Here is a 24,743-nt window from a genome sequence, read left to right on the forward strand (position 1 = left end):
CGTGTTACAAATTGTTTATCACTTTTCATTATGCATATACATTTACTACATTCCTATATGAATTCAGCTTCATTTTTTACATATTTAATGAGCTTTATGAGAGTGAACCTGAGATCTAAGATTTTCAACAACTGCTCGTCTGTAAATGGGTTAATGTTACAGTTTTTATTATGCGATCATGGAGACTCAAGCATGAATCTGTTTTATTAACAAGGCAGACGTGGAGGTCGGACATAGAATGACATTTGACTTTTTTTTTAAATGTATTATTCCTCTTTTCCTAAATCTTAAAAAAAATAAAATGCATAACTTTTCATAGAATGGACTCCATTAACTGAAGTATAGTGTGTGTGAGTGCATGTAAGCTATATAATTGATCTTAAAATAACCAAAATGGTTAGTAGGTGTTGCATTCCTTAGCCTTCCCAAACTACGCTCCAACAGAACCCATTACATCAACGCTTTTCAAAGTGTTTGGAAAATTATAATTAGGTTCTGCACCAAACATACGTCACAGCCCATATGCCCCGTGACCACCCGCATCACGTGTGCGCTGAGGAGCTCTAACATGCCACTCGCATGAGATTGTTAGACTATAGGCCGGGGCAAACCTAATTGTTGGTTAAAACAATACCTTTTAGAAGATACTCTTGGTGCTTTACATGGGATTTGTTGACAAGAACTTCACCAACATATTTAACTAAACATCTGCCCCGGCAATCTCTCTGCTGCTAGGGAATGGAGACGGGAGATGGCTGGTTGCACGTTCAACAACGGCGGGGTGAGGCATCAGAGAGGTCAGAGGTCACGGAGCAGGGGTCAGGCATCAGAGGTTGGCGCTCTGCTCCTCAGCATTGCTACGCTCACAGCAACTGCAGTACAACAGCGAGCTGGAGCACTGGAAGGCTCCAGCAGCGTTTGGCTTTGTCCCTTTCGTTTGAGACGCGTGGAGCCGTTACATGTTTCCTGTCCTTTAGAAAAGTTCAACACGTCATGTTTGGTTGTCATAGCAATTCCACCTTTTTGTCAATGCTGACTGAAGAAACCTGTTGTAAGAGAGAACCGGTTCTAAATGAGTAAAATACCAGAGTATTACGAAGGTCCGGAGTTGTTGTTGTTTATAGAGTGAGACTTCCTCATCTCAAACCTCCGCTCGCTGTCTCCATCTCTGGCTCAGTACAGCGTGAGACTAGTGATGCCAGACGGAGTTTGATCACAAGATCACACTACAAGGCTAATCAATGACAGATAATCAATATTGTCTATTGTTGCACCACCCGCCATGACAAATTCCTTGTATGTGAAAACATATTTGGCAATAAAAAGGTTCTGATTCTGAGATCATTGATGAGCTGAGAATGTGTTTTAAAGATTTTGGAACTTCTTGCGCTAAAGAAAGAATATTTGTATACAAGAATAATAACGAAATGTAGATTTTTATTTATTTATTGATTTCTTTTCATAATATAAATCACAAAGAACCAATAAGAGTACTTGTATCCAGAAAATCCTAATAATACCCATCACTAATTTTTAAATCTGAAATCTGTCAAATGCTTATCATCTGTGTTCCATAGCGGTATGGTTTAGTGTTATCAGATACAAAGAGTAAAGATGTGATTGTTAAACATGTAACGAGCTGCACTTTAAATAAAGCTGAAACGACTGAAATACAATAAACCAAAGTCTGGTTTACTTGTCAAACAGCTTGTTGGATCTGAGGTCCCGCCTTTGTCTGGGCAGTCACTCATCTTATCAAACAATCATCAAGACAACACATCAAATAAAATGTTGCCTTCAGATATCGAAGAAGAAACATGTCCACGAAACATTTGCAAAGCCTGCTGCATTCTTCTCCGTGCTACACCCAAAACCCTGTTGCGATATACTGGCTGTGCATGATATCAGCTGTGCTGGCAGCTCCGGCCTAAATATTACATCTGCATAACAGATAGCTGTCGATGATGTCATCCTAGTAGACGCATGAGTGCAGGGTGTAATGCGTTTCAGCTGTGCAGCTTTGCGCTTGGTCTCCTTTACTCTTTGATGCACAGCAAAGCCCAGTCACAAGGAGTCACTTATTATTCCATTTGGTTGTGTTTTTGGTTCACACAACCAAAAACACGTTTGTCTTTTCGTGTGATAATCTGGTAGATTGTGTTTCTGGGTTTAGCCTAGAAAGCACTGCAGGGCCGACCAGGAAGTTAGCATTGCTTCAGAGAGCGCTGAAGGGCCAACCAGGAAGTCAGCATCGCTTTAGAGAGCACTGCAGGGCCAACCAGGAAGTTAGCATCGCTTTAGAGAGCACTGCAGGGCCAACCAGGAAGTCAGCATCGCTTTAGAGAGCACTGCAGGGCCAACCAGGAAGTCAGCATCGCTTTAGAGAGCACTGCAGGGCCAACCAGGAATTCAGCATCGCTTTAGAGAGCACTGCAGGGCCAACCAGGAAGTCAGCATCGCTTTAGAGAGCACTGCAGGGCCAACCAGGAAGTCAGCATCGCTTTAGAGAGCACTGCAGGGCCAACCAGGAAGTTAGCATCGCTTTAGAGAGCACTGCAGGGCCAACCAGGAAGTTAGCATCGCTTCAGAGAGCGCTGAAGGGCCAACCAGGAAGTTAGCATTGCTTTAGAGAGCACTGCAGGGCCAACCAGGAAGTTAGCATCGCTTTAGAGAGCGCTGAAGGGCCAACCAGGAAGTTAGCATCGCTTTAGAGAGCACTGCAGGGCCAACCAGGAAGTTAGCATCGCTTTAGAGAGCACTGCAGGGCCAACCAGGAAGTTAGCATCGCTTTAGAGAGCACTGCAGGGCCAACCAGGAAGTTAGCATCGCTTTAGAGAGAAATGCGCACCACTTTTAGGATTTTTGAAGGGGGAATACAGTCATCAGAAGTAAAAAGCTAATGCTAGGCTATAAGCACACAACAGTCCCATGACTACTACGACTAGTGCTCTTAATATTTTTATTCTATTTATTTACGTTTCTTAGTTATGGCCAGAACTAAATTACTTTATAGTACACATACTTTGGCTAATTTACTTATATTAAATATATTTTTTTAATTGCCATGATTTAGATGTGAAAAGCATCACTTCCTGTATACACTTCAGAGACCAACTGAACTGTCTGTTTTGAAGAACATAGGAAGAGATGTGTTGCTTTCGCGTTCGACAACAGAGAGCTGAGCTGTACGGGGTCAGATAAGTCTCAATAATTGCAAATGCACACAGAGAGACTCACAAATGCAAACAAAGATTCACGAATGCGCACAGAACAATTCACAAATATGTTCGATTTACAAATGCACACCGAAGGATTTACAAATATCGGATGTGTTCCCGGTCTAAATGGAGCGGCAGCAGCAAGCGCTTCATAGCCCACTGCTTGTTTCCTGACTACCTGCTGCTGGAGCAGCTGGAGCTGGAGGTCATTATCAGGCCCATCGGAGCAGACTGTGGACTTGAATAGAGACAACAGAGCCTGGATGGTCACAAGCCGGGACACGTCCTCCTCTCAGAGAAAGGAAAAGACACGGGACTGCCCCGACATACAAAAGCCACCGCAAGAAGTCCCGGGAATGTCTCTTTGTTAGGACACAGAGGAAGGAAGGAATCGAGGCTGTGGCATTATGCTCCGCTGCATCTAGATGTGCTCCGTTTCAACGTCGCATGATCACACTTAAAAAAGGGAGGAATCATCATATTTCCACTCAAACACAATGTTGACTTTTGAGACATAATGAGAAAATGTGTAAACGGTCTCCTCCAGTACAAATATTATAGAGCCACATCTTGCACTGGCTTCTTGCTGGTGGGAAGAATTCCTCCACAAAATTCAAACAAAAATCTGCCACTTGGAGTACAGCTCCTTTGAAGCTGCAAGGGTGACGTTAAACCCTCTAAACACCCCCTGCACCCTCCCCCGTGGACACATTTTTAGAACTAAAAACGACAGCACAAAGCAACATGAGCATCACTTCTCCCCAAAGATGTGTTTCTCCAAATGTCTCAAAGGATAAGCATCTCCCTCACCCATCGGACTCTCCGAGACAAAGGACAATTGTTTTTAATAAAAGCCTATCATACGTCACTGAATGTTGTTTGAAAAGGGTTTGTCAGGTTTAATGTAACCCGAAAGATTACTATGACAACATAACAAACTCCATCCAGACTCCGAACAGACAGTCCCTGCCTGGTCTATGAAAGAGCCGTCTTAAAGATGGGGAATAATGGACTGAAAATACTCAATTCAACCCTCTGTTCCAGTGGCAGTCATGCATCAGAGTCTGAATGAGGAGAGATTAAATCATTATTAAACTCTCACTTTCTGGGTGGAACACAGACTTAAAAGGTTTCCTTTGTTAACGAATGTGTATATTTTTAGATGTAGTTTACACATTGTGTATTTCCTTGAGGCCTAATAGACCTGTTGAATGCATTTCCCTCCGCATACAGTAGAACCAAAGCCCTTTTGTTCATTACATCCATGTTCACTGCCTTTTGTTGGTGCATCATACTTCATGGTGTGTAAAACGGGCAGCAGGGAAATATGTTGCGCTGCCACCTCGTGCAAATCAAGGAGGCTTAAAAATAAATAAAAAATGTCCCCACGCCATATCATTTGGTAGTAAGATCTAGTCTGCACTTGCAGAAAAGGCTCAATAGCTGACGAGCGATCCTAGAACATGAGGATGATCCGCAGTGGGTCTTGGGTTGGAATACATCCGATAGGAAAAATAAAAGATATGAGGAACGTTGACCTTGTCATTAAAATTAATCAAACCTTAAATTCCAAAGGGTCATTTTAATAGAACAGATGTTGAATATTGAAAATGGGATGGAAAACTGACAAAAAAAACACTATCTGATGACTGCTAATGTCATATGGACGTCCTGAAGACACAGTTGCGATATGATGTTCTCTAGTAGTCAGACGTTGGCAGCGGCTGTCGCATATACAAGCCAACCAATGGCGTGTCAATCAACTCAATCAGAGGCTTTGAAATTGTTTTCACAAATATAGTTTACATGACACAAGATATTATATAAAATGCGCAGTGACACCTACATTTCTTTGTTAAAATTAGTGCTCATTTAGCAATTTTACATTAGCACTATATAATATTTTTTACTTAACACGACTTTAAGTGTGACGCTTGAATAAATGAAAAGACACTAACAGAATGACAATGTTTAACTATTAATTATAATCAAAAGGGGCTTTGTTCTTAAGTCCACTATAGGCCAAAGTTGTCGCTAGCTTTGGGGTTAAAACCCTTCACGTTAATCAGCGCGTAGCAACTTGGCTCGGTTCAGGAGGAGTTGGAACACACCGCACTGCTACGTTCACAGCGCCAACGGGACGGCTGACTTCGCTCATCTTCTCGAAGCCATCATTAGTCAAAAAAGGAGATATCCCTAAAAAGTCCCAAAACATAACAAAAAGCAGGCAGTCAACTTAGGCCTGGCGGGGACGTTTGTGGGACATTGATTTGGCAAGCTTGGATTATGGGGATTTGTATTTTCTTCCCTTGATGAACTTTTATTTAGACCCAGAGGGGATGCTTGGTAACCCCGATACATAATCCTTGTAATATAAATGACATCAACCGTCATATTTGTCTATGTTTCGCGACACAAAAGGCCACCTCTGAACCCTGAAGTAATAATCCATCAATGTATTGGAAGTGCTGGAAAAACAGGAGTAGACGTAAAGTAAACACCTCCTTTCCTGCTGCTCGCCTCAGTGAGTAACATGTCAAAACCCACATGCTCCAAACCTGTGACCTCAGACCTCAACGTCTCCTCTACAGACGAAGGAGTCCCGGGCTGACTGGGGGAGAGCAGTGGAAAAAAAGGAGGGCTGGGAGATGCAGGTGGTGGTTGAGGCGGGGGAAGAGGGGGGGGGGAGACAAGGGTTTTGGTGGGAGGACTGGTAGCCTCCTTCTGATTCCTCCATGCTCTCCCTGTTGTCAAGGGGAGGGAAAAGGGGGCGTCGTCGTGGGTTACCACTTAATTACTTCAAGAAAATAAAAAAAAAGAAAGAAGCATCTCACTTGTAATGGCAAGATGAAGACTGAGGGAGGTTGAGTCTCTGGGAGGAAGACACACAGATTCTAACTGAGGGACAGGAGAGTAATCCTCTGCTGCAGATGAACTGAGCTCCAACAGAAGAGCCGCTTGCTGCTGCGTGATTGGACACACAGGGACTCATTAAACACCTCGTCACTTTCCTCTCGGTCCTCACACAGAATCCATTCTATCAGCAGGTGACGGGAACATTATGAGCAAGTTCCTCTGACAAAATTACGGACAAACGTAGAGGAAATGAGGAGAGACTGACTAGTGAGGGAGCTTAAGGAAACAGAGACAAGAGGAGGTGAGTGGTGCAATTATCTGACTTTTCCTTTTATATGCAGCACACTGAATACTGGATTGTGCTCTGTACCAACATAGTTTTTACCCTTAACATACTGTTTTCTTTCCCTATGGCCCACTTTGTGTGTGTTACAACACACGCAATCCTCTCACACAGTATGGTTTATATGTGTATACAATATTTAAACCCAAAACGCTTAGAGATGTCATTTTTGATTTGATTTTAAGACAGGCACAGACTGTCTTCTTATTTATAGTCAGGAGTAGAGAGTTCACAGAAGTGCAGCGTTTGTTCTGTAAGAGTGCGTCAAGTGTTTGTTGGCAGCCGGTTGTTACACTGGCGTGCAGCTCAGGAACACTCCCCACGGGAACTTGGGAACATAGTTACCTCGTTAGTTTACTTTGCATCATTTCGGTAAAAAGCTTTTTCTTTTTTGGGTAATGTGAAGAAATGACACTGCTTGCTTTGTATTAAAACATATGACTAGTTCACAATGAAACCGTGACGCAAACCCACTTCAACCAGTCCTCTGTGCACCTTTCCTCCACACAAGTTTTCATAGGATTGAAAATAAATAAATAAATAAATAATCATTGTAGCTTTAGTTACATGCCACATTTCACTTAATAGAATTCTACAGGTGACAACAAGGCCAGTGTGATGAAAAAACACAGGACTTTTCACCCAGGAAACTGCTCTCCATGTGTGAAACCAGAAGTCAATTTTGACTTATTTACCATGTAATTCTAAGCCAAACGTAATGACGTAGTTTTGTTGCCTGAACACAGCGGGGCGCACCGATCGCTCATGTTGCTGGACCACCGCACAGGAAGATATCGTATGAACCGTTGGAGGAGGAAGCATTGAATGAATGTAAAACTATTGGCATCACAAAATAAATAAAACGCACCAAAGGGAGCCTTTAATGTTCCTTGAAACACTAATTCAACGCATCCTTCATTTGTGTACGCCAAGCTGCTGGGATATTGACTACATCCATAAACCAACACCTCTGGTCCACTCACGACTTGGCAGGATGGGGAGAAAAAGAAATACCAATGACCCTCACGATGAGGTCAGTTGTGTGACATTATGTAATAATAATAATAATTATGTGATTATGGAAAGACTCAAAGTGAGCCACGTTAGAGTCAGGAGAACACTGATGATGATGCCGGTAACGTTCGGCACACCCAGAGGCTGAATGAACCCTTCAGCACGAGAGGAGGACATTAGTGAGACGGCTCTCCTGCTGGCACTCATTCAGACTACTTAACTCCCTCACTTCATTGGGCAGCTGATTGAGGAGAGCTGGGTATCTCACCCTCCTCTTGCTTTGACAAGCTCCACAGGCCTGTCATGCCAGACGTTGACGTGCTTTTGCTGGCGGAGACGGGTCGCGAGCACCCCGGCAACTCTTCCTGCTGGGTGTCCATGTGTATGAGGAGGAAGGCGTGCCAGAAACAGACGCGCGGGTGGGGGGGGGGGGGGGGGGGATAAATCACTTTTGTTGCCGCTGAGCGACTGTGACGTCTACCGCAGAGAGCTGTGTTTGTTCTCTGTGTGGTCGTGGTTTTGTGTGTGTGTGTGTGTGTGTGTGTGTGTGTGTGTGTGTGCGTGCGTGTCGTGCACAGACAAATCTAGTTTGGTAATGACCACTGATAAACGCATCCACAAACACATTTGCCAGCGAGTTATGATGAATATGTGAGCCAGCCCAGTATCATGGTTACCAAATGCAACCTATTGGTTTTGTGTACAGGACACTAATAGAAAGTCAATTAGGATCCTTTTTCGGGGTGGACACAAATGAAATGCATCCTCGAGACTATGCAACAGTCAGACTAAGAGACGCAGCATTTAATATCCAAAAAGACACCTTATGGTTGGCTGTAAGGGTGTCAGATGAACCCAACAAACACAGGACCTTCAACCAAGAGGCCGGGGCTTTCTGGTTGGTATCTACGGGCAACTGTTCCTTACAGTTTTCCTCAACATTATTACCTGGTGTTGTTGCCTAAACCTACTTCTACTTATATTGAGCCCGACCATGATGCTCTGTTGCCTTGCTTTAATTTCACAGGAAAAGTTGTTCTAAGCGACGAAAAATGATTTTATTCCCGAACTATTTCACTAACTGCCGTGTTATGAGAGATCAATTTGACATAAGCTTCCCTGACAAAGTTAACTTTTTAACAAAAAACAGGATCTTCAACCACGAGACCGCGCTGTGGTTTTATGGTTGTAATCCTAATTATACAGTACATACTTATACTGAGCCCAACCATGATGTCGTTTTTAAAGACCAAGTGGTTTTGTTGACTAAATCTATTTATTAGATTCAACGTAATGTTGAGTTGAAGAAAGTCGTACCAAACGACAGGAAAAATGCAGACGATCCGTGTACACAAAACCAACAGACGTGGTTACTTGACCATTTCACAAACTGCCATGAGACGGGGCACTTTGACAAAGTTATTTTCAGCACTCGTAAGTAAAACCGCACCATTAGACAGAAACAAATGACATAACAACATTTAAATGTGTGATTGCCGTCCTGCTCAGTTCCTCTGGAATAACCAATCACATGATGCCATGCAACAAGTTTGTTCCCCTCTAGGGAGTACGAGTGAACGAATGCAGAGAACAGAACAACGGAGCTGCAGCATTTCAAGACATTGGGTCAGGATTTAGAAAAAGGTGGACCATTTTCCAGTCTGCAGCGGTAAATCAATGGGATTGGTCATATTGTTATACGAGCTACATGTACATTCACAGGAGGGCACCGCTTAGAAACCAAATGGAAACTAATGGCTGATCCACAGATTCTACCACAGCTGGCATATTCATCATTCCCACCACACTGCAGCTCTTATGGAAACAATAAGCTCATTCTCTTTAAATGCACAGAAACTTGAATCCACTTCAGGGAAATTCACACCTCCCACAATTATTTCTATCAGAGTCGACCAAAGTAAGTGTCAACTCCGGCAAATAGCCAAGTCTCCATTTTAAGCTAATGGTAAGAATGTTTGGTTTTCTTCGTTTCATTTGAAGCTGAGGCGGTAGGGAAGCAATGTACCACCCACACGGCCAGGGTTGGTGGCGAGTGCAGATTATGTCCCGTTTCATTCATTTTATCTACCATTTGCCAAACCAACATAGACACGATGGAACGTTCTAAAAATGACAGACCCCTTTAGCAGGTATTTTGATCAGTCGATCATTAAGCTCTAATGTAAAAATGATATTGAAAAAATGTCCGTCACAACTTCCCAGAGTAAAGGTGACAACATCAAACGTCTTGTTTTTGACCAACAGTTCAAGAATACATTTAGTTTACTGTGATGTAAAACAGATAAGAGAAAGATTGTCACATTGGACGAGCTGAAGACAATGGTTGCCATGTTTTCATGTAATTGATTAACAAAATACTTGATCGATCGATTCAGCGATCAAATCAACTAATTGCTCTAGTTTTACTCCAGAACCCCATAATTATGAGCATATGTCAGCGAAGACAAAGAAGAACTTGTAAGAACAGATCATATTAAAAGCTCTGCTTCAGAGACAGAAACAAGGCCAATCTCCAAACCCACTGATGAAATAAATAAAAATTATGTGTGAAGATCAGGGAAATTACACAGACAGCATCTGCATTCCAAAAAGACTCAAGTCATTTTTGCATCAGCAATTGTGATATTATAATTTACAGTTGGGCTACTGTGATGTTTGAATTGTGGAGATTTTTCAGAGTAGGAAGGATGTTCAGATTGTTTTAATGTTGTTAGTCTGCTTTGGTAGAAATGGGCCAGCAACAGAGTAACAACCCCTCTTTGTGTTTTGTGTCACATTCCGATGCTATGATAGCACTCCCACCCCCCCTCAACACCTAGAGAGTCATCATCAAAACACAACGTGCCATTTACTGGAAACCAGGAACACGTTTGCTGGAGCAAAGTCAAATCTTTAATAAAGACCAGTGCAGGGGGCGTTGCTGTGTGGCATGAGAACCACAGACTATGAATTATTAACAAATAGAAGAAAGTTGAGGTTGCTGGTGTTTAATTTAATGCTAAAAAAGAAGACCTGTTTAACATGACCTTAAAAAGGTTAGAGAGGGAAATGATTCTCACGGTGTGTGTGTGTGTGTGTGTGTGTGTGTGTGTGTGTGTGTGTGTGTGTGTGTGTATATTATCAGTGAAACTGATTGTCAGTAACAAACAGAGTTGCAGCTGTCTCGTGGGAACAGGTCGGGTCAAATGTGCGTCGAACGGTCCGCTTGTACGTCTTTATGTATAAAAGATCGGTATCGTCGCTGCGTCTTTATAAAGTATGATAATCTGGTCATGGGTCACATCACTTCTATATCTGCAGCCATAGCGCCGCTCGCTCACCGGGGCAATTCTACGTCCCATCTGTTGCACAGTAGTCTTCTTTATTAGAGTTGATGGGTTATTACTTGTGGCAAACAACCAATAAGATGCTGCGGTGGACGGGACACTGAGCGGGGTCACAGAGTGGTGGCTACAGATTGAGAGGAGCCAAAGTAGCACATATTTGAATATAATTATCAGCAATGAGCTAGAAAAAGAACCGAATAACTAAAGTGAATGAAGTGAGAGAATATGCATTTACTGATAATCTTTTCCAGAAATCATCTTGGCTCGGGTGCAGCAGGACTATGCTGCTCCCTGTGGTGGTGTTGCTGGTGCTCCTGCTCGTCTCTGGACCCAAGGCCTCTATCCAGGGAGACACTCAGGAAATCGGGGGGAGCGACGAGCTCTTGGAGAGAGAGTTCATGTATGCGCCGAAGCGGCCCAAACGTGCCGCGGTGGACCACAGCGCTTCCCAAACGGACAAATGTTCCTACACCTTTATTGTCCCTCAGCAGAAAAACAACGGGGCAATCTGTGTAAATTCCAAGGAGCCCGAGGCTCTGCTTGAGAACCGGGTCAATAAGCAGGAGCTGGAGCTGCTCAACGGCGAGCTGCACAAGCAGCGGCTGCAGATCGAAGCACTGCAGCAGTTGGTGGAGGTGGACGGGGGCGTGGTCAACGAGGTCAAGCTACTGCGCAAAGAGAGCCGCAACATGAACTCCAGGGTCACGCAGCTCTACATGCAGCTGCTGCACGAGATCATACGCAAGCGGGACAATGCTCTCGAGGCGTCCCAGCTGGAGACCCGCGTGCTCAACCACACACAGGAGATGGGGAGGCTGGCCTCGCGCTTCCGTGACCTGGAACACAAGTACCAGCATCTGTCGGCGATCGCAAACAACCAGAGCGCTCTCCTGGTGCAGCTTGAGGAGCACTGTAAACGGGGAGGACACCCGTACGGCGTGGTGCAGGACCGGAGCCGCCCTGCCCGTCCTCCGGTGATCCCTCAGCCTCCTATACAGATGCCCCCATTGTCTCCTGGAGGTTACAGACCCTACCATCCACCCACCTACCCCCGCCACACCAACAACCCCATGTATAACGAGATACAGAATGACCAGAACGCCAAAGCATTGCCACTTCCACTAGCCACGATGCCGAGTGTGACGGACAGCTTCACCAGCGAGCCCTCTGGTGAGTAGATGCCCACGCAGACACTTTCATGTCGTCTGTCTGAGGACACAGGCCACACGTTCTGTGGGAACGTTTCTTCTCAATGACTGCAGAGCTATTCATACCTAAAGGCCGAAATCGTTGTGTGCAGGCAGAAGGTCAGCGTCTGGCGAAAAAGCTATTTTATTAAAATTATCCCAGTGAATTTGACGCAGTTGACCTATTTGCATGATTCTTACACTTTTTTGGATGAATGTACTGAATCGATTTGGGTAAAAGCATCAGCTAAATACAAGTAATGCAAGTGCAAGTCCCAGTGAAACAGAAGTTGGAGCGTCTTAAGCTGGCTATTAGCTACGCCTGATTGTGATGGGTGGGGTTAGACTTGATCCCAGCTACTATTTATGTCTCCAGTTAACCTGGTTAGAAAGCTGGTGATATCTCTCACATGCACAAGGTGAACACACACTGTATAGAAAAGACCCAGCCATCCAGAATCCCTACTTCCTGCTGTGAGGAAGCAGTGCTAACCACCACCACAAAAAAACATGCAATGCCCAAATTAAAAAAAAAAAAAAAAAAAAAAATTAATATATATATATATATATATATATATATATATATATATATATATATATATATATATATTATATACACACACACACATATATATATACACATACATACATATACACATATACATACATACATACATACATACACACACACACATATATATATACATTTATATGTATGTATATACATATATACACACATACATATACACACACACACACACACACAGAATGGTGTGATGAGATTTGAATAAAGTAGATCCGTTTAAATGCGTCCTCGCCACGTGACGTCCTCTGTGGTTTCTAAGAAATGCCGTGCAGCTTTGCTCACTGTAATATTTACTGCTGCCAGCATCAGACACTGGAAAGCATTTGTCATCTTTGGCACACACTGCACATGGTCAACAGTGACTTCTCTTTTCCTGGAGCCCTTTGACCATATGTTCTCCCATTCGTTTTGATGTTGCAGTGTCGGTAACTTGCGCAGGTTGTTAGAATTATAACGCTGATGACGATAGCACGTCGGGGAAAACACCAGTCACGAAAGCCTTTGTAGATCATTTCATCTCCCCTGCAGGTCCTTTCAAAGACTGCCTAGAGGCTCTGGAGGCCGGCTACACCACCAACGGCATGTACCTCCTGAAACCAGACAACGGCAACCAGCTCATGCAGGTTTGGTGTGACCAGACGCATGACCCTGGTGGCTGGACTGTCATTCAGAGACGTCAGGATGGCTCTGTGAACTTCTTTAGAAACTGGGAGACCTACAAGGTAATAAGAATCTGAGCTCTTCATCAAGAGGTTCCATATGCCTGCCAGCAACAATATACAGTGTGTGCGTGCAAGTACACAGTTTGAGTAGAAGCGGAGCAAGCAGGGGCTAAGGGTTTTGAGGGACAGCGTTAGAACATTTGACCGTGAAATCTATACGAGGCGTGCTCTTAAATTGAAAAGCCATGCTCTTGATTAAAGATAGACATGCATCTATTTGACTACTTCAGGCCTCGCTCAATAATCAGACTGGAGCTCTTCTAATATGCTATTGTTGTTCTGACAATTCTTAAGATCGAGCTTGTTAGATTCATTGGGGTGTCAGCAGCAGCACATTAGAAGTCTTCTCCCAGTGCCACACTTAATGCATTTAGAATGCATTGGAAGACAAAAGACTTGAAGCTTAATGACATGCTGTATGTCAAGTGGTATTAGTTACTAACTGAAGTAAGTGCTAAATATGACAATAGACCAATAATACATTTCTAAACTAGAAGTGTGTTACAGTTGAAATAAAAATGGGATCCATGATTAACTGTGTAAAAATGCAAGAATAGTATAAATAAAGAAGAATATTAGTATTACATTTCATTATCAGCACTGCTTATCCTATTTAGAGGCGCAGGAGCCGATCTCAGCTAACATTGGGTGAAGGCGGGGTTCACCTGGACAGGTCGCTAGTTTATCATAGGGCTCATAAAGACAGACAACCATTCACGCTCACAAACACAACATTTAGAGTGTTAACATGTTGTGGTCTAAAGTGAGGACATCGCAATATGGATACTGTTCTCAGTACTTTAAACTTAAGACCAAAGTACGAAGGCATACTTCCACGTTGTCCCCGACCCAATCATTCCCCAACCCACCCTCAATGAGTCAACAAGGCACTCACAGCCAATTACATGCTCACATTTGGCAGGGACGAGGACTCCCTCCTGATTGAACCCATGTGTGATGTAATTGAAACCAGTGATTCAGACACACTGAGCTCTGGTGGAGAGGATCTTAAACATGACCTGTTTGTCATGCCATTGCTCTCGGCCTCTCACTCCAACATCATGCCAGCCTTTCACAGATGCTTGGAAAACATGGGCGGTTTGTTGTTGGAAGGCCACGGCTTTATCCAAGGGGAGGAGAAACAGCTTCTTTCTTGTAAACGATAAACCGTGTGTTTGGAAAAGTACTACTGACCAATTCAGTTTCTTCCTCTTTCACAGCAAGGGTTTGGAAACATTGACGGTGAATACTGGTTGGGCCTGGAGAACATCTACTGGCTGACCAACCAGGGCACATACAAGCTGCTGGTTTCTCTGGAAGACTGGACCGGACGCAAGACCTTTGCGGAGTACGCCAGCTTCCGTGTGGAGTCTGAGGCTGACTTCTACAGGCTGCGCGTGGGCCGATACCACGGCAGTGCCGGAGACTCTCTCACCTGGCACAACGGGAAGCAGTTCACCACACTGGACAGCGACCACGACGTCTACACAGGTGAGTGCAATGCAGCGCAAGAGAAGGCATTTGTAACTGTTGGTGGGCTTTCACCTGCTAGAAACGACTAACATGTTGGTGTCTGATTCAATATGATTCAACCATAGCTGTGTCTAGGGTGTATGATTGTAAGTCGCTTTGGATAAAAGCGTCAGCTAAATGACATGTACAAATGTAAAGACCTGCCCCCACATGTATTTAAGATGGACAGAGTGGAATTGAAGGAAGTCTTTGAATGTAGGCGACAGGATTTACAAAAACATTCAACGAATACCATTCTCTGTAAAAGCAGCTACAGTACATTCACCAAAGGTTTCCTGGTCTGTTGCGCATATCAGTCACTGCATTAGTGTGCAGATACAGTATTTACTACCAGGTATTCTGTGTATATATATATGCTGCACAGTCTACACAGTAGTTCCAGCCCCGTGCTGAATATGCCACTCCTGTCTTTGAATGAGGGAAAGTAAAACTTAAAGTGAATCCGTTGACTCAGACTGAGTTCAAGTCTTCCATTGGCCGCAAATCTCACACAGCAATCTCCCGTGGCAAAACCATCAAGCATTGGAGCCTCCTGTTTCGCTATCTGCGGTATAGAATTTTTTAAAAAGGCACCGTTGCAGCATCCCGTGCTTAGCGACTCAGGACCAAGTAAAACATAACTGGCTGTATCCATGGTTGTGTAATAACCCACAACGACACTTTCTTCTCCTGCCTTCTTCTCATATGGTCTTCTAAGTGTGTTGCTGTAGGTCCGTCCAACATTTGTAGCGCAATGACAACTCGCATATGGAAAAGAGCATGGCTTTTACAAGCATGTACACGTGGATTGACACGCACACGCGACGGATGGCCGGTCGCACGACTGCAGCATGCTAGGAGCTTTATTGTTACAGACAGTGTTGGGCTCAATGATCAATCATCACCCAAACCCCTTACCCAGAAGAGTGAGAAATTCACTTGGTCTGATTTGATTCCTTTCGTCTCCAGGTAACTGTGCCCACTACCAGAAGGGAGGATGGTGGTATAACGCCTGTGCTCACTCCAACCTGAACGGCGTGTGGTACCGTGGTGGGCACTACCGCAGCCGTTACCAGGACGGGGTCTACTGGGCCGAGTTCAGAGGAGGAGCTTATTCTCTGAAGAAAGTGACCATGATGATAAGGCCCAATGCAAACACCTTCCATTAACGCCTCAGTCACTCAAAACGGAACAGATTTTACTGGACGAACATCAGAGGGTTCCTATTTCTATATCACTAAAAGCACAAATCCTTTGTTTTTTGTCGCCTTATATTCACAATGTAGCTTCAAATTGCAAAGGCCCATGCAGTGATGCGATAGGATCCATGCAGATCTCTTGAAATCTTTATTCTATACATTTTACAGGTATATTGATGGCTGGTACTTCCAATGTATTAAGGGTGCTATATTATCTCTGTATAATATATATTGGGATCAATTCAACAAGAGAGAAATCTGTTATTTATTTTGATAACGCTTTTCGAATAATTGCTGTACATTTGGATTTGACAATAGTTAAAACAATGGTGAGAACAGAGTATGAAGTTCAACAGCTCAATCTAAATAGCAGGACTGTGGACTTTACAGCTACCTTTACCACTGAATACACTATGCATGTTGTTGAACTGAATTGACTATAATGCTTGATAGTTCTTTAAAGTGAGAGATGAAGTTGCAGGTTAGTATTTCTAATAACTGAGCAGGAACGCTCCCTTGGAGAGGAGCTTCCTCGCTATATCCTGATCAACCATTAAAGGGGCCGCTGTTGCATCGTCTCAAATTACAAATGTCTTGGTATTGAAGATTCTGATACTTGATATTTTGTGCCACGACTTACTAACTTTACATTCGACAATGTTATACTCTGTAAGAAATCCGTGTTTCAAACATACGTTTTCTTACTAGCATGAAACTATAATGGTAAACGAAAACAGGACATTGTTAGCATAGCTTAGCATAAAGACTGGACACAGAGGGAAACATCTTGCCTGACTGTCAAAAGTTAAGAAATACACCCACTAATACCTCTAAAGCTCACTGATTACCGGTAACTTGTTTCTTCTTCATTGCATTGTCCCTGGCTACCCACTCTGGTCATTGTTTTTCTACAAAAAAAGGTTGAAACACAAATCTCCTCTGCTTTAGAGGTGATGGTAGTTATTTTCTTTTCCTTTGGTCAGAGGCCAGGTAGCGGTTTTCCCCCCTTTATGCTAAGCTAGGCTAACCACCACCTGACTCCAGCTCTGTACTTCTTGAACCATTACCACCACTGTAAGTTACCAGCACCAAGATAACAAGACCTGGGCGACTGTGGCTCAGTGGTTAGCAGGTCCCTCTTTCATTCAGAGGATCGGCGGTTCAATCCCCGTCCTAGTCGCTGTGTCCTTGAGCAAGACACTTAACCCTGAATTGCTCCCCCCATAGCTGTGTCTAGGGTGTATGATTGTAAGTCGCTTTGGATAAAAGCGTCAGCTAAATGACATGTACAAATGTAAAGACCTGCCCCCACATTTATTTAAGATGGACAGAGTGGAATTGAAGGAAGTCTTTGAATGTAGGCGACAGGATTTACAAAAACATCCAACGAATACCATTCTCTGTAAAAGCAGCTACAGTACATTCACCAAAGGTTTCCTGGTCTGTTGCACATATCAGTCACTGCATTAGTGTGCAGATACAGTATTTACTACCAGGTATTCTGTGTATATATATGCTGTCTCATTAAGATTATTTTTTTATAGTCTGTATGTTATCAAACATTCAATAAACTATGTACAACTCTGTCTCCAGTGATCTCATTTCAATCAGCCCATAAAACCAATACCTTGAAGACAAACAGCAAGGCATGGAACTAGAGGGAAGTATAAACCAATGAGTGACGACAAAAGAGCCGAGCCACTTTACACCTGCAACCAGTCACATGTGCTCTAGCGTGAGTTATTAGCTTTTAAAATAGCTGCAGACAGTAATATTAATAACCATAAGCTTTTCCTTTGATGAACAAGGTTCTGAGAAGCCGCTCAAATGCATGGGTCCATGGTGGCATATCAATTATTGTATGAAGCAAGTGTGAATTAAAATTCATTAATTGATAATCATCCTGACTATCATTTCTTTATGGTGTGCTCCATTCCAAATACTAGTAAAGTGCACTCAGTAGAGCACGCCTCCCTCCCAAACAATAAAATGTCCCTCCCTGTTCCCTTACAGTCAAGATGGCGGCAAAGATCTCAAAAACACGGGTTTATTAAATTCGTAAAGGGTCAAAACAGACGGAGGACTTACCGAAGTACGGGATGCAGGGCACCATCTTCAGGGAGCGGATGTATTCTCTCATACAGGTGTAGTTCTCCTCCTTGGAGGTCAGATAGTTGAGCTTCTCAAATGTGGCCTTGTCTTTCCGACTAATCAGCTACAACAGAGAACACACACACGATTGGTGTTACCTGTGAGGCAAACACTCAAACATCCCATTGCGATATCTTACCCCAATGTGCAAAACATTATACTAATATAGTTATTTTTCTCCCTCTTTACTGCCATAAACTGCAAAAGCCAGCAAACGAAGCTCTGTTTGTGTACAGTGAGTTAGAGGAGCTCTGCACTGCATCATCCTGAGCGATTTACACTAATTTGGCAGCATCTGTTTTTCCTTTCCTGCCAATACATGACCCAATGCTTTGCTTAGGCACAACGTGAGTGACTGAGTGGTATTCAGTTCCATCAACTGTACAAAAGAAAACTGAAAAGGGGGCCTGACGGGTGAATCAGACCAGAATGTCCGGAGAGAAGAAAATGTCAACGTTGTTTATACTCTTACTCTCACAGGCTCCACCGTCTATTGGAATACTCTCCTTCGATCACGAGCACGCCTTCGCCCAGTGAAAAGTGTAGCCAATCAGGGCGTGTCGACCCGAATATGAGCGTACCCCAAAGTGAATAAGGCAGCATGCCAGGCTCTCTTTTCCTCCTCCTTTCTTTGTCTCTCCTCACTGGCGATATGCCAACTGACTGCCTTTCTCCACAGATTATATCAACTGCAAATGGCCAACATCAACGTAACACATTAAACCACATGCCCAAACAAGGCCAAAACAACAATCTTTGAATGCCTGTATTCATAAGACAGCACATATATTATGACTGCTCAACAACACTGTAATCAGGAAGGGATGGTTTCTTTCTGGTAGATTGACAGAATGAACCAGCAACTATCGATTCAATATTTGAGCTATTTTTATAATCATAAACCTCATAGTTCTGAATCAAGAACTTTAGAATTTGGTAGGATCAAGAAGCTGGTGAAAATTAAAAAGGTAAATTAAAAAAAGGTGTAAAAGTGAGCAGGCTCTAAAAACGATATATTCTAATGTATCCTCTTAGTTGATTTAAGTTGGCATGCTTGCTAACAACCTCTCTGTTTTTACTAAATAGGAGTGATTATTAAAGCGTTCCCACTCTTTGCTGATACAGCAAATGTCTCTCTGTACGACGCCGTCTCACAGAGCATTTAGACTCGGCTCATTCTTCAACTAGTGTAGCATGAAAGCATGGTGGAAGTAGCAAGCTAGCTGCTAATTACACAAACGTTAACAACTTTGTTTCATCCACACACTCTTGTCAAAGCGTCTGAAGAGCACACAACACACCTTTGAGTCGTAGGAAGAGCTAACTGCATGATCGATAATCAAACAACATTTCCACCACATGACTTTTGTTTACAATTTTCTATGCATCTATATCATCCTCGCATCGGTTCAATCCAGGAACCGGGTTTTTGAGCTTTAGCAGCTCTTTTTTTCCCCACTGTAGAAATTCAAAATGTAGTGATCGTAATGATTTGCCATGCTGTCTTACCGCCCAGGTTTTGCTGAGTCTGAAGATGGGAGCGCTCTGCAGAGCGGAGACCACTGACACCACAGAATGAAGGTTGTTCAACTCAAAGAGTTTCTGGGGACAAACAGATATTTTATGAACACTCAAAAGCATTACCGTTCACGGCCAGTTGGCACTTTTTTAATTTATTTAATATATTATATATCACACCAAACTACGCTGCAGCAGGGTTCATCCACCCCATCAAAACACTCCCAAATCACACTTCTTATTATTGGGACATATTTAAAAAGATTGCCCAAAATTGCTTGACAATTGAATGGAAACCCAGGTCACAGCCCAATCAACTTAATCACCAAACTTTATTTTCTAAGATTAGGTGTCTAGGGAATGGAATATACAGACTCATTTTTATATATACATTGTCGGTGTGTGAACGGTCCCAGCCAGGTGCAAAGCGTGGTTTAGTAGCTTTGCCTCGGTCTATATCTTTGCAAGTTGCCAAGAACACTATGTCATGGCTCCACATTTTCTTTCCATCCTACACACTGACCTCGGAGTAAAACTGCCTCTGCAATTATTCCCTGCTCAGAGCACACGAGGAGAAAGACCATTTTGTTTCTGCAATCAGTGTCAGTTTTCCCTTCACTTGTATAGTGTAATTAAGTACCTGCACAGCTCGTTCATGCTGCAGCTTCAGAGACTGTAATTGATTTTTTAGTTGTTGTTGAAATTGCTTTACAATGAAATAAAAAAGCTACACTAAAACACTTCAACAGCTGTTGGCTTCCACTTCTAGAGACTATCCATGTCTGATGATGGATGTTCCCATTACACTGAAAAGCTTAGCAAACATCACATTGAGTAACATCCACATCCTACTGTAACAATAACAGACAACATATTTATGTCCTCTGGTTTTAAAGTGATTTGCATAAGAATGCAAGTTAAGAATAACTTAAATGTAATAACTTTCAACTCACCTTTGCTATTTTGACAAAATGGCTCAGTATTTCTGCTCGGATCTTCAGCGTGTGGGCAGTTAAGATTTCTCTCACCAGCCAAAAGCTCACCTGAAGAAAAAAAACAGAATTACAACATTGCAGTTGTAGAACTGCGGCAACCAGTCAAGTAGCAGTTTAAGTCCTTGTCTGTCCAATAATCAGACATTACATGTGTGTGAAATCAACCTAATTAGCATATACATTCTTGAGATATGCCCATAAAACGTGTTTTGTGAGGTCACGTGACCTCTGACCACCAGATTCTTGAGTCCTAGTGGATGTTTGTCCTGCATTTTAAGATGTTACTGACACAAAAATGGGTTGGATGTGAGCTCATGCTCGAGTCCAAACTTTTCAGCCAATTTTAAAGAAACTTCTATAAAGTAGGGAATGATGATATTTGCACACTGGAACAGCATTAAGATCTTTGAGACCAACATGCTTTGAGCTCAATATTATCTGTCGAAGGATTTCACAAAGACCATGGAAGAGATGAGGCCATGAAAAAGACGTACCTGGTTGAACCTGCGAGTGAATGCGACCACATTAGGGGACAATCTGTGCTTCTCTTTCCCAGTCCATCCGCAGCTGGTCAGCTCCTGCCAATCAGAAAATCACATCAAGCAACACTAACTTAAGGAATCTATAACAATAACCAATAACATCCCATAGACTTGCAGTAGGAAAAAGAGGTCTGTAATATTTGAGCAGCCCTTATTTATTCATTCATTATCACTAGATCTTAAAAAGTTGTAAACCGGGAACACAAAGTACAGCTGAGGATGATGGGAATGTTGGCGTTGATTTATATATTGAGTCATAAACCAAGAATTGGACAAATTAGGGTTAATACCTAAATGAGAAAGCAAAATGAAGAGTCAGAGGATCGCCAATTAATCCTGAGAGAGACACGAATGTTCGTATCAAATTGAATGACATTTCATCCAATACTTGTTACGCCATTTCCCTCTAAACCACAAACGTCAACTTCAAGGTGGTGCAAAGAAAAAAGTCAGGGGACCAGTGATGGCAGGAGGAGTTATCCTCTGGGAGTCAAGCATCTTTGTTCAAATTCTATGGCAGATTCCAGAAAATCACTGGGATATTCCAGTCCACCGGTCGGCTATCATGGCTAAATATGGAAACACGGTCCTTACATCACAGTACAGACCCATTGCTTGACCCTGCTCTGGTCTCTGAAACATAGACTAGGGATATCCAACTTAATAAAACAGTAGCAAATAACAGCCATCCATCAACCACTGGAAACCTTTTACTTTGTGCCAATCTAAATTACAACAATGAAATAACTTGCACTGGAGCGTGTTGGACTCTCTGCCTGGTTCTTTTCCCTGCATACAGTCTGTGGAGAGCCTGTGGTGGGGAGGAAATCCTTCAGGGCAGAGCAGTGCCTGGAATTTCATTGACTAACGAGGGTAAGCTGGGTTCCAGTGGAGAGTTCAACCGCTAAGGCCGGTCTGGGTTCAGCTGAGTGGCAACAGCTGTGAAGGCATTAGAAGTATTTGAAACAGAGGGAGGACTGGGATCCTCCTGGGATGATGGGTAGATCTCTAAAGGGGTTCCCTGCAAAAACACGTTTGAATTTTCCAGGGACTGTTGTACATCTAATCCGATACAAATGACACCAGATCATTAAACTCCTGGTCAGAGTCACAGAATCAGAGTCACGGATTGGAGCACAGATCTGATCGGTACAAAAAGGAAAAAAGGGAGCAAATAGAACTTTTAGAGGTCTTTGATCATCATTGATTATCCCTATTGGCAGATACATTGGCGAATAATCTGTTTCACGTTCACATGTCGAACCGTGAGGGGGGATCCGTACGGATCACAGATCGGCTGTGGTCCATTACACCACTAGTTTGAGAAAGGTCAATTATGACCTCTAGAAGCAGATTCTGCATATAGGGACAGAGACAAGATATTGAAAGCATTATGGTTTCCGTTTGTAGACGTGTGGCTGAAATGCAATCCCCAGAACCCATTGGCCACGATACTTTTGCTATTTATTCATTTAGAAATAGCTCTTAAAACTGCCTACTTGTGAAGAATTCCCATCACACACGTGGTATCTCAACTCCAACTCCATTCTGGCATTTCAAGTTGCTAATCGGGCTGTAAGCAATAAGCAGTGCACAGAAAGGGAAGTCTTGGCCTGGATATGTGCTGGCTAGAACAGAAACCCCAGAAATACAGCCCATTAATACCGATGCTGATTTGTCATTAGACTGAAAGCTGATGAGTACCGAGAATGGGTCAATCATAGATAATCGTTGTCCGTTGTTCCTCTTGAGAATTCCTGTTGCGTGGTAAGAATACTCAACACACACACACAGTACCAAGATAATGACTGAAAATGATATAAAAAAATGAATATATGAACTACCAGAACCCCTAATGAATGCACTAAATCTGGAAACTTGGCTTTTCTACAAGGTGGTGTTGGAAGTTGGCCGTGGAAACGATGCTCAGCAGAGCAACCACTTGACAACATGCGTCTCTCTTACCTCTGGATGTATTGCTTTGAAGACCGGTGCATCCATGAGGGTGATTTGGCTCTGATAAAACAAGGAAGAAATCCTTATTATCTCTCACTATGAACGAGGTGAAGACATTGTAGAATACATGGGAGAACTGGCTGGGAATAACTGTCAAAGTCAATGGTGAAGTTAAGATAAATGAATATGATGGACAATGTCTGAGGCTGCAGGATTCAACAAGTGGGACTGGTTTTTGCGACATGGCAAGATCTGATGTTTCTACAATTGTTTATTGACAATCTTCAACTCTTTTGGAGTGAACTTTGGACCCTCGTCCCACCTCCCTCTCCTTAGCATTGGAAAGCATCTAACAGTATGCTCGCGTCTGATCCATTTACTTACAGCAAACTCCTCGGGCGTCACCTTCAGCACATCGAAGACGACTGCATCGTAGCTCTTGGCGTAGTCCACGCAAGATACATCCAGAGAGTCAGAGCTGCTGCTGGCCTAAAGACACACACAGCAACCATAGTGACGACTCTATATATGAAACCAAGCCGCCAGGGACCACAAACTACGCCGTGAATGAAGTTAGCAAAATCTAATGAGTCAGAAGTCAACGTTAGAAAATCAATTATTCAAAATCCTAAATTCTCTTTCACATTGGAGTAACAAAAGGTCTTTTACACTGCTACTGCCAGGCCTCAATGATGGTAAAGTCAACGAGGGAGGTTTGGTTAGTCTGACCACTTTGGTTAGTCTGTCCAGCTCTTTGGTCCCGTCGTAAAACTTTGTTTGGATGTTATTGATCTTCAAAGAAGAATTCCAACTGATTTAGACTTTTAGGCCTCTCCTCTCTATAGCACAACCATCACATAAATATGTCTCCCTGACCATCAGTTTGGACTGCATTTGATGGAATTAGTATATTTTTGATTATGTTCTGTAGTGCAAACACCCATGAACTCAAACAATGAGTTGTTAACGCCATGGAGCAGGGATTTTATGTGTGGGAGAGATTCCAACACTCCCCAGTCCCCAAATGCGAGAATATGTTGTCTTCAGCCAGCAAATTATAGAGACCACTCGCTATTCTGCTGCTCGTGTAGTACGCAACTAAAAAGCTGCTCTCTGAAGCTCTGGGAAATAGTATTCATACAGGCATTCTTGTAATCTTCAGTTGCGGTACCATTTTCCACAAATTGTTAATGGATATTTGCCATTGTTGCATTTTGTCTGACCAGCCAGAAGCCGGTGGCGGTGCTTTTGGTGGTCAAGAAGCTGCTTGTTGCTGCAGTGTTGCCAGGTAGGTTAAGAAATGTCATTATCAGCCAGAAAATAACATGAAAAAGGAGAAACACCTGAACTATGACACACCTCTAGTCCAGCCATCTCATGCGTCTTCTTGCAGTTAGGTGAAAACCACTGAATTTACAATACTGTGTTGAAACCATTGAACCAATACAGTTAGTGTTACTATCATTACCGCACAATTTTATAATATGGATTGAGAATATCAAATGAGACAAAGATGACATAATAATAAATAATTATAGCGAATTGCAATAGTAAAGAGGAAATTAATATTTCTTGCTGTTAAAAAAATCTGTCTGGA

At 42.9% G+C, this 24,743-nt stretch overlaps 2 protein-coding genes across 4 annotated transcripts in view; one reads left to right on the top strand and one right to left on the bottom strand.

The window, feature by feature from the left end:
- The window catches only part of LOC117740467 (ras-specific guanine nucleotide-releasing factor RalGPS1-like), a 64,623-nt gene that overhangs the window by 26,118 nt on the left and 13,762 nt on the right, over window positions 1-24,743 (bottom strand). For all 3 annotated transcript variants that reach the window (XR_004610622.1, XM_034546889.1, XM_034546890.1), the window contains exons 3-8: window positions 23,531-23,635; window positions 23,156-23,206; window positions 21,143-21,226; window positions 20,607-20,696; window positions 19,645-19,737; window positions 18,073-18,199 (exon numbers count right to left, since the gene is read on the bottom strand). Coding sequence is in view for 2 of the 3 variants with exons in the window: in XM_034546889.1 (XP_034402780.1) it covers window positions 18,073-18,199; window positions 19,645-19,737; window positions 20,607-20,696; window positions 21,143-21,226; window positions 23,156-23,206; window positions 23,531-23,635 (550 nt within the window). In the remaining variant the exon portion in view is untranslated. The remainder of the gene's footprint in view (window positions 1-18,072; window positions 18,200-19,644; window positions 19,738-20,606; window positions 20,697-21,142; window positions 21,227-23,155; window positions 23,207-23,530; window positions 23,636-24,743) is intronic.
- On the top strand, window positions 11,060-15,954 carry LOC117740468 (angiopoietin-related protein 2-like). Its single transcript, XM_034546892.1, has 4 exons — window positions 11,060-11,948; window positions 13,080-13,273; window positions 14,494-14,764; window positions 15,755-15,954. Exons 1-4 carry the CDS (start codon window positions 11,060-11,062, stop codon window positions 15,952-15,954), a joined length of 1,554 nt encoding a protein of 517 aa, XP_034402783.1.

This window comes from Cyclopterus lumpus, chromosome 12 (assembly GCF_009769545.1).
Source record: "Cyclopterus lumpus isolate fCycLum1 chromosome 12, fCycLum1.pri, whole genome shotgun sequence".
Lineage (NCBI taxonomy): Eukaryota > Metazoa > Chordata > Actinopteri > Perciformes > Cyclopteridae > Cyclopterus > Cyclopterus lumpus.